The 14666-nt window shown below is 34.6% G+C and overlaps 1 protein-coding gene across 1 annotated transcript in view; it reads left to right on the plus strand.

The window, feature by feature from the left end:
- The window catches only part of MYOF (myoferlin), a gene marked incomplete at its 5' end in the record, with an annotated part of 70336 nt that overhangs the window by 16797 nt on the left and 38873 nt on the right, over nucleotides 1-14666 (plus strand). Inside the window, 12 exons of the mRNA XM_084290195.1 lie at nucleotides 2973-3081; nucleotides 4369-4453; nucleotides 6688-6851; nucleotides 7398-7526; nucleotides 8911-8973; nucleotides 9083-9133; nucleotides 10671-10701; nucleotides 11185-11300; nucleotides 12406-12532; nucleotides 13286-13389; nucleotides 14320-14388; nucleotides 14502-14545. Coding sequence (XP_084146321.1) covers nucleotides 2973-3081; nucleotides 4369-4453; nucleotides 6688-6851; nucleotides 7398-7526; nucleotides 8911-8973; nucleotides 9083-9133; nucleotides 10671-10701; nucleotides 11185-11300; nucleotides 12406-12532; nucleotides 13286-13389; nucleotides 14320-14388; nucleotides 14502-14545 — 1092 coding nt within the window. The remainder of the gene's footprint in view (nucleotides 1-2972; nucleotides 3082-4368; nucleotides 4454-6687; nucleotides 6852-7397; nucleotides 7527-8910; nucleotides 8974-9082; nucleotides 9134-10670; nucleotides 10702-11184; nucleotides 11301-12405; nucleotides 12533-13285; nucleotides 13390-14319; nucleotides 14389-14501; nucleotides 14546-14666) is intronic.

Consider the following 14666-nt stretch of genomic DNA (forward strand, 5'->3'; position numbering starts at 1 on the left):
GTTGATTAATTTTGCATTGATGGAAAAAGAGTGAAGAGAAGTTGTTTTTTCATTATCCAGCTGCATAAAGGACATTGAAGCATTTGTTCCTTTCACCTGTGGGAATTGTTTCCAATTTGTTCATATTATAGTTACTTTCAAAGATATTTACATTCTAGAAGATGTAATAAAGAGGAAAAAGGCATTAAGCTACACAGTATTTTTCTGGTTTATGCACTTTGGGCTTTGCAGTCGTATGGAATGAAACTTTTGGACTAATCTTTGACTGTTGAATAATACCAGTGCCTGGCTGCAGGACGTCTGTTCTTAGAAAAGTTTGGTCAAATGTAGAGGGAGATGTTTCTTTGTTGTATAATGCCAGACTTATATGAGTTGTATAGAACATCAATTTTTGGAATGTTCAAGGCATAGGAAAAAACAATAAAGCCTATGTGTTTGAGAAAGGCCATCTGCTGTTGTTTCCTGTGCTGGGTGTACATTACTCTGTAATGTCAAGATTTGCTGCATCAAATCACAGACAATGTTATATAGTACTACAGTCAGGGGTATAAATAACCTAAATAATAATATAAACACTGAAATAAGGCATATCTGATGTTCTAAATCTAGGTTTGTCTTGTGGGTTGAATGCAATTATGATTACATAACAGGAGAAATGTTTTCTTAAGCTCCCTAAAGTTGAGACATGCATGGAGTCAGTTTCAGCTAATGTCCAGCTCTGTGCAACAATTTGCAAAATGTGAAGATGTATCTAGGATTGATTTAAGGCTCACTGAAATAACCTGATATATTTCCATAACTCCTAAAGGACACTGGATCAAGGGTATGCTACTGAATCAAGGTGTCTGTTCAGTAAAGAGAAGAAAATAATAGCATCAGTTTCGGTTGTGGTCAGTTTTAAAGGTTAGAACAGCTTCATGCAGTACCTGTACGGCAAATGCTGATCTTAAACTGCTTTTCACATCTAACCCATCCCCTATGTGTGAGAAATATGTGAGGCATAGCTGGAATATCACTGTGCTCTGGCCACTCTCTCCCCAATTTATATATTTTTTTTGAGGGGCAGGGCTGGTGGAAGACCCCCAGGTGGTATTGGGACTGGCTGCTGGTTGAGGTTTGCCAACGTGCCAGCACACAATGACTATTTTATGCGGCACAACACTTAAATTACAGGACCAAAAGCAATTTAATTTCAGACAGTAAAAAGCTCTGCAAGAGAGGATTGTGAATATTAATTCATAACCTAATTTAATGACAATATTGTGTGGAAAAGGACTAAGATTATGTTGACACCTAAGAGAGCAGGAGACTGAGCCTAGTACTCTATTTATATCCTTTCACTTCTAAAGTCCTGTGACAAAGTAAAGAAGTTTTTAGACAGAAAGAGGTAAGGAGGGTAGGAAAGACCTATGGAACCTAAAGGAAAGCTAAGGCTTGAAGGAAAAGTGTGTGAATGATGGTATCAATATGCTGATAGTTCAGTCAAGACAGTGTTGTAGACCCTGAAATTTAGCTGAGAAGACTTCATTAGAGACTTTTACAAGTTTTCTCAATCTAGCTGGGGAGAACAGGATGGACTGAAGAGGTTCTCAGACCTGAAGTGGAGCATCCCCAGTCAGATGTAAACGATGTGCTCAGTGAACTGGCAGATAAAAATGAATTGACCATAGGTTGAAAGCAGAGCTGGGTGTTTTTTAAGATACGACAAAGAAAGGGAAAGACATGCAAGAGGGAGGTTAAGACAAGGAGAGGAAATCTAGATTGGGAAACAGAATGTCCAGAGCTTCACAAGTTAAACAAGAAGGGTCAGCAGGGAAGCAGAGAGAAGTTCTGAGCCTGTCATGGAGAGAGTTGCAGAAGTAGGGAGAGGGAGAGCTGCATAGACCCAGATCCTGTTGCAGAGAATCCTTAGCTTCTCCGTGAAGAAGCACTGTAATCTACTCAAAGGGACCTCACTTTCATTGTGTGCTTATGGGTCCTTTTTTCCCCACTTCAGCTGCAAAATTGGTATTTTGTTTGAAAATGTTCTCTATAATATTTACAAAGTAAAATTATCTTGGGATTTTCTCACTGGCAACAATCTCAGTTATTCCAATAATCCACTTCATTATTGGAGTAAACTGTTACTGCATGCTATGGTAACTAAAGGCAGTGCCAGAAATCATGAGACCAATGCCACACTGTTAGAAAGTCTGCTTAAAAGACGTTTCTGAGGTTAAAAGTGCATGCAATTTTCACTTTTTAAGGAGGATGAGGGTGACAAATGCTGACCCAAAGGAGGCAGGGTCTGCCACAGGAGTCATTATCTCCTGGGCATATTCTGTTGGTAGCACTCCCATGAGCCATATCTAATTTGGATACATTTGGAGAATTTAGAGGCAAGCAGATGAACCTATTCCAAAAAGTAGAGTATGGGCAAGAAGATTAATTTTGTGAAGAACGTAGTAAGCACGTTGACTGCATTTGTTCTATTTCATTGCTTTCAGTACAGAGATGCGTGTATGTCTTTGTGTCAGTTTTTTGTGTGATACAACTGTAATATCTTCATACAGTACTTCTCATCTGAGAGAATATAAAACTACATAGGTGAAGAACATATTATATCCTGTAGTTTACCAGTGATAACTCTGTGGAAGAAACAAGTGATGTAGCTGCTAAAGGTTATACAGAAAATAATTATAAAAAATATACATCTTTTTTAAAATTTAGATGTTTAACCTCTAACCTTTTTAACCTTTAGGTTAATGGTGTGTCTTCAGGAAAGAAGAGAGCATGTTTAAGTTCAGTGAAACAAAAAATACAAATCAGTACTACTCGGTCATTAGATAACATTTGCAATGATCTTTTGTTTTGTCTTGGGTTTTCAAGTCACAGCTGGAATCATTTGTTTGACAGACACAAGCAAAGGATAAAATGAAACTTCTGTTTGATGTATACTTGAATTATAATAATGATTTTTCACTTCATTTCAGGTTAATTGGCAGTGCATCCATAGCACTTAAGGATCTTGTAGGTAACCAAAGCAGATCTTTTCCCTTCAAACTCATACCTCTGCTAAACGAAAGGGGACAAGAAACTGGAGTGAGTGGCTCACATTTTTTTCTTTTTCTATATTCTTGATCAAAATGCTTCAGCAACAGAACTAACAGTGATATAAACATACTTCCAATTTTTTTTTTAAACTGTATAGATTAAGTTTGTTGCAATTTTGTAGCAAAAGCCTAAGACGGATGTAATTTATAACAGAATGTAATTACACCAAGTTTAATATCAAAGATAATTCTTTAAATAAACAGTTTTCTCTGTATGAACTATGTATTTGTATACATGTGTTATAGATACTGTGAAAATCAGCCTGGTATTAAAAAAATAAAGAAGGAAAGAAAGAAAAAGCATTTTCTTAAATAACGGATAGTTCCATATTCACTTCTTGCTGTATTCTTTCTAATACCCACCTGCGTCATAATGCTGATTCTAAGAAGAACATAATCACGTGCATGTTTACTTCCAGCTCAGTTCAGAAAATTAGGCAAGAACTTGCTTAACTTAGTTTATTTAGGATGTGTTTAAATTTAAGAGAGTGATTAACTGATATCTGATAAAAGTAGCGTCTAGAACTGGGACCTTACTGTTTGCACAGACTGGCTGCTAAGCCACTTCATACTACGTTCCAGTCCTTTTAATAAGAGGCTTTAAAGGGTAATTTCAGTATCTCTTCAGCTGTAGTTTAATAGCATGGTTAGTTGGTCACAGGGTTGTGGTGGTTTTGCTGACTCCTCACGTTACTGTGGCAACTAGGAATAATGTTTTATTCATTAATGCAAAAACACAGCCTAGCACTAAAAAACAATTCTGTAATTACAGTGGAAAATGACATTTATTTTTTTTTTCCAGGATGGAAGTATGAACAAGCAATTAGGAGAGCCAGATAGGAAACTTTACTTACGGTTCAGACTTATTAAGTTGTTGGTTAGATAGTGTTATTTCTCTCTGCCTTTTTCATTTGTAAATTTAGGATGTCAACTAATCTGCCATCAGCGTTGTGAAAATATATTAATATTTGTTGCACATCTTATATGCATGCATTTTAACAGTGTTTTTTCTAAATATAAACACTGCAATCCCATTCTCTAAATATAATTTTAGAGTCTATTCCATTACCTGGAACTTCTCCAGCCTTTATTGTTTGTATCTATGTATAGCTTATTATCAATTTACTCGTTTACTAATAAGCTGAAACTTTATAATAAACTCTGCTGTGACCATGAATAGTTACTGCTCGTGTTCAGTGTTAGAACGACTTAACGGCTTTAAATGAATTATTGTGAATACTGTGTGTTTCATACAAAACCATGTGTTTCTCTATAGGCAACAATTGATTTGGTAGTAGGATATGAGCCACCAGCTGGACCTGCAAATCCAAATGACCCAGGAGGGACCAATACACAAGAAGGTATTTCAACCTTGTTTTCAGAACATTGTTGTTAAAAGATCATGGAAATATGTAAGATAAGGCAAGAAAGTGATTAAACAGAATTGTTCGCCACAAAAAAAAAAAAAAAAAAAATATATATATATATATATATATATATATATATATATATATATATATATAAAATAATACTAACCAGAAGCAAGCATGCGAAGACTGCCAAATAGTGATTTAAAAAGAAATTGAGGATGACTCAGCACTACAGTTAGGAGGAAAATTGGAATTTCCTGACACAAAATGTTTTTAGCTTCATTTTCTCCAGTGGAATTGAGTTACAAAAGAATAACTTCGTTTAAAAGCTTTTCAAAAGGGCTTTTGTTAAAGAATGAAAGATTTATATATATATATTACATACATATTATATATTTTTTTAATGCTCAAAGAAATAGCAGTTATCTATCAGCTTATTGCAGAGGTAAGAAAAATAAGCAGGGAAGTTGCACTTTTTGAAAAAAATATATTTCTATGTTGGAGCCTTATGAAAAGATTTTCTTAAAGCATTAAATTTTTTTTTTTTAGAATAAGTAAGTTTTGAAATACACTTCTGTATCTTAATTTAGGCTTGATACTTGAGTAGTCCTTGTAATTATTGTAGGGAATATTCTTTTGTCTTGATGTATAATTTTACCCAGTCTTTTTCTGAGAATGTTTTTGAGATCCACTGTTTTTTCAGACTCATGAGAGAACTGTGAAGTAACAACAGATTTCTTCAGTTGACAGGCAAATAATTACCCTAATAGCCAGGCTGTGCTTGTGCAGAAAGAATTAAATGTAAAAAATTTGATGCATTTGAGGAAAAAATAAATCAGTTTGGCCATTATCTGCTGATAGAGAGTTACATAAGAAGGAAAAAAATTAGAGATGAAGAATCTCCTGAAATTTTGATTCCACTGAGAGGTGTGCTTGAGGAGTGGAAGGTTAGGTAATGTAAACAGAAAAGTTGTGTGTTAAATTACTAAACTTTGCAATATTACATTGAAATCTGGACTTGCAGGCTAAAAATACTATTTGACTTGTATGAGATTATTTTGATAGCCTTTTAAAAATGCACTTATATTTGAACTATAAGGTAATACAGATAAACAGAACACAGCAGGCTTTTAGCTAGTATCCAGCAACTGCGTGAAAATTATTTCAGTGCCAGTTAGCAAACACACCTTAGTTCATTATTGTAAATACCTATTTCCCATGAAATAAAGTCACCTCCCCAGTTGTGACTGCTGCAGTTCCTTTTCGGAAATTAAAAATGAAGTGCTAAGTCAGGATGTGTAATCAAACAGTTGCATGTATCCATCAGGGCAGATGAATCTGAAAAATGTTAGGGAGGTGGAGTTTTCCAGTTATCAAGTAGATGGTATGTCAGTCTTTGTGGTTTTACATGTCTCTTGCAAGAACTGCTGATGAATTCATTATCAAAGTGTTCATTACCCTGTGTTGACAAATTCACTCACAAAGATAATAAACATTGTTAATGCTAGCCACCAGATGCACAGCTTGTTCTTACTGTAGATTTTACCATACTCACTGTCCTCTGTTTAAGAAAAGAAACTAGAAACACAAGGGAATTAAACAATTTTGTGGTCTAGATATTTATGGATTCTGTTTTGCAGTGCTGGAATTTCACTGTTTGATATAGAACTGTCTTCCACAGAGCTGTTGTGATTTCAGAACTGTCATTGAAGAGACTTACTAAAAAACTTCCCTTTATTCCACAGTTAAATGCTGTGGAGGGGGATTCATATTTTTATTTAAGATGGCACTATTCACCCTTGAGAAACTCTAAATATCTTCATATTTTCAAGGCTCTGAGGTAAAAACTTCAGATGCTATGCTAGAGCCTATTCTTGCTTCTAGGAAAAATAGCTTTAGCTGGAATGAAAGAATTGCACTTTACTACTACTGAACTTGTTTGGTTCAAAAAAGTATATAGGAATTGTATTAGATAATCTGCATTCTGACGTGGGACAAACCTATGGTTAGCTTGGTTAGGATATAAATTTATTCTTAAGCAGGTTAAAATAACTAACTTCCAAAAGGATTTGGAAGCGTGTCAGCAAAAAATAAATAAATACATTTGTTAAAATGAGATGATAATAAAATTCCAGTATAACTCTCGTATATCAGACTCTTATTCACAGAACTTCAATATTAAGCTGTACTATTTGTTTATTGACTGCAATGTTTTTTAACTGTAGCAGATGGAGAAGACGATGGAGATTATGAGGATGGCATGGATGGTCCTGTTGGTAACATCACATCAACAGTTCCAAGTGGCACAAAGGAAGCCCAGCTAGCTAGGCGCATCACCAAAGGAAAGAAAACACGGAGAATCATTTCTAACAAACCACAAGATTTCCAGGTAATAGATTTATTAAATATTGCATGTTGCCTTTTTCTGACTTATCATGACATCACTCCTTTCACATTGTCTTGAGTATGATTTAATGTCAGATCATGCAAAGCTAATAGACTGTAGAAACAATTAACCACTTTGCTTGAAAGCCTGTACTTACAAATTATTTTTCAAAAGTGCCTGTTACAGAGATGTCCAGTTTTGAACATTTGACTGAAATCTGGGTAAACCTTATTTATTATACATCTGTAGATAACAAGCTACAATAGCACCTTTAAAAATAAGTAGTAAAAGCATGTTAAAAAAAAAAAAACAACCTTGTTGCAAAACTTACCTCCAACTTGTTTTGAAAAAGTCAAGTGAAATTATACTTGCTGTCATAGTTGATGCTTTAAAAGCCTATCTATGCTTAAAAGTGTATCTGCCAGCAACTTCAGGTGCTGGTTAACTTTTTTGGTGGCATACTGAGAAATTGTTGTCAACAGAGAAAGCATAGGGTGTGAGTTAATACAGATATTTAATTTTCATTATTGTTTATTTATATTTATTCAGATTCGTGTTAGAGTCATCGAAGGTCGTCAGTTGCCTGGAAATAACATAAAACCAGTTGTCAAAGTTCATGTTTGTGGTCAGACACACCGAACAAGAATCAAAAGAGGAAACAACCCATATTTTGATGAAGTGAGTGTTGTAAAAAAAAAATTCAGCTGAAAGGTTGATGCCATCAGATGAGGAAAAAATGGTTATCACAGCTTTCATTATAGTCAATAAATAATAATTTTGTAATATTTAAGGATAATGTGACTAACATGAATTTCCAAGTGCCCAGTCCCTTTATTTATGTATTCACATTAGTAAATGCAACATCACTATTTCTGGCAGTCCTAGCAAACTATCTAGAAAGAAATCAAACTTCAACTGAGACATATGGAACTTGTTCTTTGATATGATCGGCCATGTGACATAACAAGGGTTTTGAATAGGTTATAAAATCACTGAAAAATTAGGAAATCACTGTAGTCTTCTTTTGGTGTTTGCAGCTGAGCTTTCCATACAGTGCTTTGGGTAAGTAAGACTACTATACAGAATCTGGAAAAGCCTTTGTGTTGCTACACATGATTTGTAAATGCACAGCTAGATTTTTGTCCAGACAAGGATTTGTACATCAAACATATGGAAATGGCAGGAAGGAATTTATAAACATAAAAGTATAAACAGCACAAAAATAAATGATCCTGTGTTTGGAACAGTAAACATGTGGACGTTTAACTCATGCAGGCAAAAACAAGGAATGTAGTGAAAAGACTGAGACTTGAACTAAGCTGCAGGTAGCATTTAAAATTCATTAAGCATTGGTAGGGAAAAAGAAAAGAGGGGGGAAGGGAAAGGGAGAAAATCACGTGCACATTGTATCAATTTTTAGTCAGTCTCAGTATTTAGAGGTGGGGCCATTTTTATTTACTCCTTTTCTGTTGCTGGATAAAGTACTGACTGAAGTATCTCTGGTCTCAAAGACCAAACTTAGTAAAGCATATGCTATCAATAAAGCAAATAACCTATTAAATAGTATATTTCTTCATGCCATCAGACTATCAGGTTTGTTACAATAGCCATTTCACAGATGCAAATCATTACAATCGCTTATCATCATGAACACTAAAGACTATTTTGACAGGTACAACAGAGATGACTAGACCAGGATTGAATGTCCCAGAGAACAAATAACTTTTATAGTTAAGAAGCTGTTCCCCTGAGAAGACTATGAAGTGCAGAGCAAGGGCAACGCTGATAGTTTACAACAGGACTATACCTACTACTACATTCTTTCAAATGGAAGTCTTGACTTTGTCTTCTATTTTATACTAAGTTTATTTATGTAGTTCAGTTTTTAATTCTGCACTAAATTATCAGATAATGTTTCCAACAAGGAGCTAGGCTGATAGTATTTTAGCAGGCATATTTCACACGCCTTTTAAAGTCATGTTTTCATATTTTCTATCCAGAGAGTTATGTGAGGCATTTTCTGTTTCAAAATGTTTGTTTGTTTTTGTTTTTACCTTAACAGCTATTTTTCTACAATGTCCACATGACTCCTTTGGAGTTGCTTGATGAAACAATTAGTATTCGGGTAAGAAAAAATGGTGCATGTTCCAAGGGGCAGATGGATGCATATGGGGTTGTCTGGCCATTTCACTGTGAAGTTTAGGAGCATTCCTGTTTCATATCTATCTTTATAGGTGTATGATTCTTATTCTCTACGAGCAGACTGTCTAATGGGAGAGTTTAAGGTGAGTATGAAACCAACCTCCGTATCTTGACTAAATTAAAGAAAATGAGATACATTTTTTAAGTCCTTGTTTTAAAAATTTAAAATTATACTGCTTTAGTATGGGGCCAAAGGTTACCTAGTGATGTCTTGCTTGTTATGCTAGAGACTGGTTGTTCTAACCACTGATAATCAGTTTTCTGATTTGAGTGGATGATTACTGTTAAAGAAAATTTTGTTTTATTTACCAAGTTCTTTCACTTGTATCCAAGAGAAAAAATATATTTTCCAAAAGGTAAATGTTTCACTTGAAAAGTAACAAGGTGATTATTTGGTATGAGGTAGGGCCTGAAGAAATAATTTTATTAGGCAGAATAGTGATGCACATGTCAGCGTAAAATGCACATTCTTAAGTGATGTGGAAAGGTCATTTTGTCAGAAATTTGTTAAGTAAAAATCATGGAAAAGTTTAAATTAATTTCTGCCCTTCTCATGTCGGTGATGTTGTTTTTATTTGTATGCGTTACAGTCACTATTGAGAGATGAACATCTGCCTATAGAAGGTATCCTAAGGCAGTATAGACAAAGTATTCACATGACAATTGTAGTAGTTGCTGGGATCCCCTATTATAACACTTCCAGTGTCAGTGTTGGTTGTCTTTTGTGTCTGCTTATTTTGTACTGCAAAAATTCAGTACATCTCTGGACCACCTTTTCATGAAAATATGTACATGTGGAAGAGCGCTCCTCTCTAGATGAAGCTTGCCTGGTTTTGCTCTGTGCTGCTTATGTTACCATGTAATTTCTAATGATTCAGACAGGTATATTTCTCTATGAAGGACTGAAGGACTAATAAGAACAGGCAGGTGACAGCATGTCATTCAGATGCTTTCTGTTCCCATGTGCATTCCAGGAAGAAACCCCAAGAGCAATTCTTTCTAGAAAATGACCTTTTCAGACCTGCAAGGAATATTGGCCCAGTTGCCATGAGTAAACATTCCTGAACGTGTTTAAAACCTGATACAATCAATACAGGAGGGGTTCGTGTGCAATCTTGTCCAGGTTTGACACAGTGGGGAAAAAATTGCTCACCTTTTATAAAAAGAGAAATTAAATTACTCATTTAAAAACAAAACAAACAAACAAAAAAGCTTAATTTCTGCAACTGATCTGAGCAGGATGCTGAGCAGGAAATAGGGGAAAAAAGATTTCTGAAAAGCCTGTATGAACATAAAATAATGGAGGAACATAAGGAGTTTAAGAAGAAGTAATTAGCCCCATCTTCTGTCTCCAATAAATGGGAAAGCTGGGGATCTGAGGAAGGAAGGAGCAAGCTGTTAGTTTGCATCCATCTTTTATTGCATTTTCTTCTTGATTGTTCTACCCATTCAAAATTCCTTTTTTGTAAATGTACAGCGTTTTCTCTTTCTCATCCCGAGAATATGCTATGTAAACTTTCTCTTGTTTGTGACAAACTTTTGAAAAAGTGTGGAGGACTTGCCTAGCATTTTCCTGTTCTGGTATTTCTTCAGATATAATGCCTTTGATCTTTATTGCAGATTGACATTGGCTATGTTTATGATGAACCTGGTAAGTAACAGCTACCTCAGAGCTTCTTTCCTAGAAGAAAAGTGTGCTTGAGTTCTTGAAACTTGGAATTGAAACATTTTCATTACTATTTCTAAAGTAAAAATGTAAGTAAATGGAAAGTTGAAATTGCTGCTTAACGTATAAACAAACAAAAAAAATCCAATAATATGTAATTCCTTTCAATGATTTCAAGATGAAGAACAAGCACATAAAATTTGTATATTAGCTTTGGTATCAAAGACCAAAAAGAAAAAATGAAAGATGATGCAAAATTATTTGTAAATTGTTAAATAGTGTGCCACTTAATGTTTTAACACCACTAGATTTTCTGTTTTGAATAGCGATATTCAGACCTGTCTAAGGATAAATTTTTAAAATAATTACTTGTAGAATAAAGTAGGCTTTTTGGAGCAGTTGGCTTTGACGTTGATTTCTGTCTTTATTTAATGGATGTTACTAGGGGTGTTTTATGTTCACTTTTAGGCCATGCAGTCATGAGAAAATGGCTTTTGCTGAGTGATCCTGAGGATACAAGCTCAGGAGCTAAAGGCTATATGAAAGTTAGCATGTTTGTCCTAGGAACTGGAGATGAGCCACCCGTAAGTTTGATTTACATGCTTTTCTTCTTTATCTACCGTTGATAATTCATGTTCCCCCTCACAGCTCTGTATAACGTCCTCTGTAAGCAGTATGTAACTTCTGTGTCCTGGAAGAAGCACAGATCTGTTAGCCTGATGTCACATGCAAGCTAATATGTAATTCCTCTTAGCATATCTAATCAGACTGAGCAGCATACTGATATCAGTTCCAGGACTAACTCAGGGATGTCTTGACTACTGTATAATATAGACAAGCCTGCAGAGAAACCTGAGTACCAGAAAGCTCCAAATACTTACCAGGTGAAAATCAGGCCCATCAATAATTACAGTTTAGGCATGAGTTAATTTGATGTATAGGAAAACATGTTAAAAGTAACTACTGTTTTTAACAATTCAGTCTTTAACTGTCTGTTGTCTTGTAAAGGTAAAAAATAAGCCCTCTCTGTAACTTTTTTCTCACTTGACTGTTGTAGTTCCAATACTGCTGTTATTCCTGATTAAGATTTATACATTCTGCTACTCCTTAGTTAAATGTAATGTCACTACAACCATGGAATATATCCTTCTCGTTCAATATTATAGGATCATAGAATGTTTTGGGTTGGAAGGGACCTTTAGAGATCAGGCTGTCTTCATGATTCTTAACATCACAAGGATATTTGTAGTTATTTGTGGTGACATTTTTGATCTCCTGTTTATTTCTAAGGGAGGAAGCAGTAAGTTTTGGTAAATTATATCAGGATTGTATGTATTTTCTAATTATAGTTAGATTCCTTACCACAATATTCATCTTGAGATAGGTATGAAAATTGCACAGTTGGCCTTACGCATGAGTGCAATAATGATCATCAGATGATGTTTTCAGAAGTGTTATTGTAGTAGGCTTCTACAGTTGAATAGCATAGAGATTAAAATATAAATAAAATAGTTTAATTATTTTTTATAGTTTGATAATTCAATGAAGTCTCATTCTTTATAATGAAACTGACAGAGTCTTCTACCTGTAAGATGTTGTGGGCACCAGTTTAACTAATCACCTTAAATTTATAGATTACTCCGTCTTTCTTACATACCAGATACTATGTGCCAATATATCTCCCAACAGGTTGAAAAAAGGGAAAGAGATAATGAAAGTGATGATGTGGAGAGCAATCTGTTATTACCAGCTGGAATTGCACTTCGATGGGTCACTTTCCTTCTCAAAATCTACAGAGCTGAGGATATTCCACAAAGTACATCAGTCTTATTACTTGTCCATTGATGTATTCGATTGCCATTAGAAATACCTGTGATAGCTGTTTGGAAACATTCCATGAACATAACACATCTAGAGCGTTTTACATCATTATTTGAGCCAATAATTCTGTGATGGTTTAAGTAGCCTATTTCAAGCTCTTTGGTAATACTCAGTAAGTCTACTTAATTCTTGTAATGGTTAATTTAATGTTACGCACTAGATGAGTAATGTTCCTCTGTTGCTGAGTGGGCCACATTGCTTCAGGTAGTGGTCATCTTCATTAGATTATGTCCAATCACAGAAGTTAAGATTCGAGTCCAGATGATCTGCAGGTATGCTGGATGTTCTGTGCATGTCTAGTTTGAGTATATAGTGCATGTTTCAGTTTCATCCATCTTAGCATGACTTCTTCCTTTATCTGTGACAACAAGTGACTGTGTCTACAGGAACTTGAGTAAATTTTTTTCAAATACAACTATGCCCCTAAATTGAGGAGCACATGAGCACTCCGTAGAATGTTTCAAAAATTTATATTACTGAAATTTCACTGAAGCCTAAACTCTCAATTTTCACTGGTAGATTCTTACTCTTCACAACTTTGTTCATCAGATCATCCTACCTAGATCTGTAAATTGGTTGATTTTGGTGGGATTGCTATGGCAAGTTTAAAATAATAATAATAATTTAAAAAAAAAAAAAAAAAAAAGAAAGCATAAACACTTACTTCTGTTTTGAAACTTCTGTGCAGTGGATGATGCTTTTGCACAGACTGTAAAGGAAATATTTGGAGGAGAAGCAGACAAGAAAAATCTGGTGGATCCCTTTGTAGAAGTTTCCTTTGCTGGAAAAAAGGTAATTGAGTAAACACCTTTATGTTAGTCATAGTCCTGAGAACAGAATTTATATGCCAATATACATTTTTAAGCTTACTTAAATTATGGAAATAAAGAAGTATTAGCCCTAAAGTTCACTTATTAGAATGAGGACAAACTTATGAGGTAGAGTAGAATGGGTGCAAAGTTGTTGACTAAGAAAAGGAATGTATGATTAAATGCTAGGAAATTATATATGCCAGATTGCTTACCTACTGGTTGTTCCTGATCAGTTTTTGTAACTGATGGTGCAGATTTTTCTGGACAGATTAACAGCATTTGTGCATTTTATGACTAACATGTTCCTCAGAATACCAAATTTGAGCTGAAGCCTAATTGCACAGCCTATATTCATAGCTAGACAGTCTTCAAGAGGAAAAATGTTTTTTTCTTCAAGAGGAAAAATGTGTTCCTTTATTATGTTATATAATCAGGTCAACACCCCCAATAAACATAGGAAATCTTCAGCAGACATTACCAATAATTAATATAGTCTTTCCCATAGAGTATATTCCTCATCCTCTCTAAAATCTACATTAAATAAATAATCTGGAATCAGGTCATTCCTATGTCTTACTTCTCTGCTGTGATAACAGATCAGTACTAGTGTGAAAGCATCTTTCTTGTAGCTAGTGGAAATAACAAGCTTTTTTCTTTTTAAGGCAACTCCAGCCTCAGGTTTAAACACAGTTTCAAAATTTTATTTTCCATCCAATAGCCATCAACATTGTATATGTAGGTCAGTTTAGCAGTATTTACCAAATGAAAGCTGATTGGAGCATAAACCTCTCAGCATTTAGCATTTACTACTCCCTCACTGATTAGAATACGATTGATCCTAAATCATAGCTAGTATATGCTTTTCTGTTATATCTTTGATATGCTATGTATTTGATTTTTATTTTTTTAGGTTTGCACAAACATAATTGAGAAAAATGCTAACCCAGAGTGGAACCAAATTATTTATCTTCAAGTCAAGGTCAGTTTTTTTCTCATTTCTTCAGAAAATTGGCATTCTTTTGGAATCTAGGGCATTAACATTACAGAATTGAAATAAGTAATGAGTTATTTTATTATCATTGCTTTTTTCAGTTTCCTTCAATGTGTGAGAAAATAAAGCTTGCAGTTGTTGACTGGTGAGTTATGACTTAATCAAAGTACTAGACAACATAAATTATATTAAGTGAAGTCTGGTTCTGTAAGTATCAGGTGTTGTTGGAGTCTTAATCCACAAGAGTATATAAACAAGTGTTTAGG

This window comes from Netta rufina (genome assembly GCF_964035555.1).
Source record: "Netta rufina genome assembly, chromosome: 7".
Classification (NCBI taxonomy): Eukaryota; Metazoa; Chordata; class Aves; order Anseriformes; family Anatidae; genus Netta; species Netta rufina.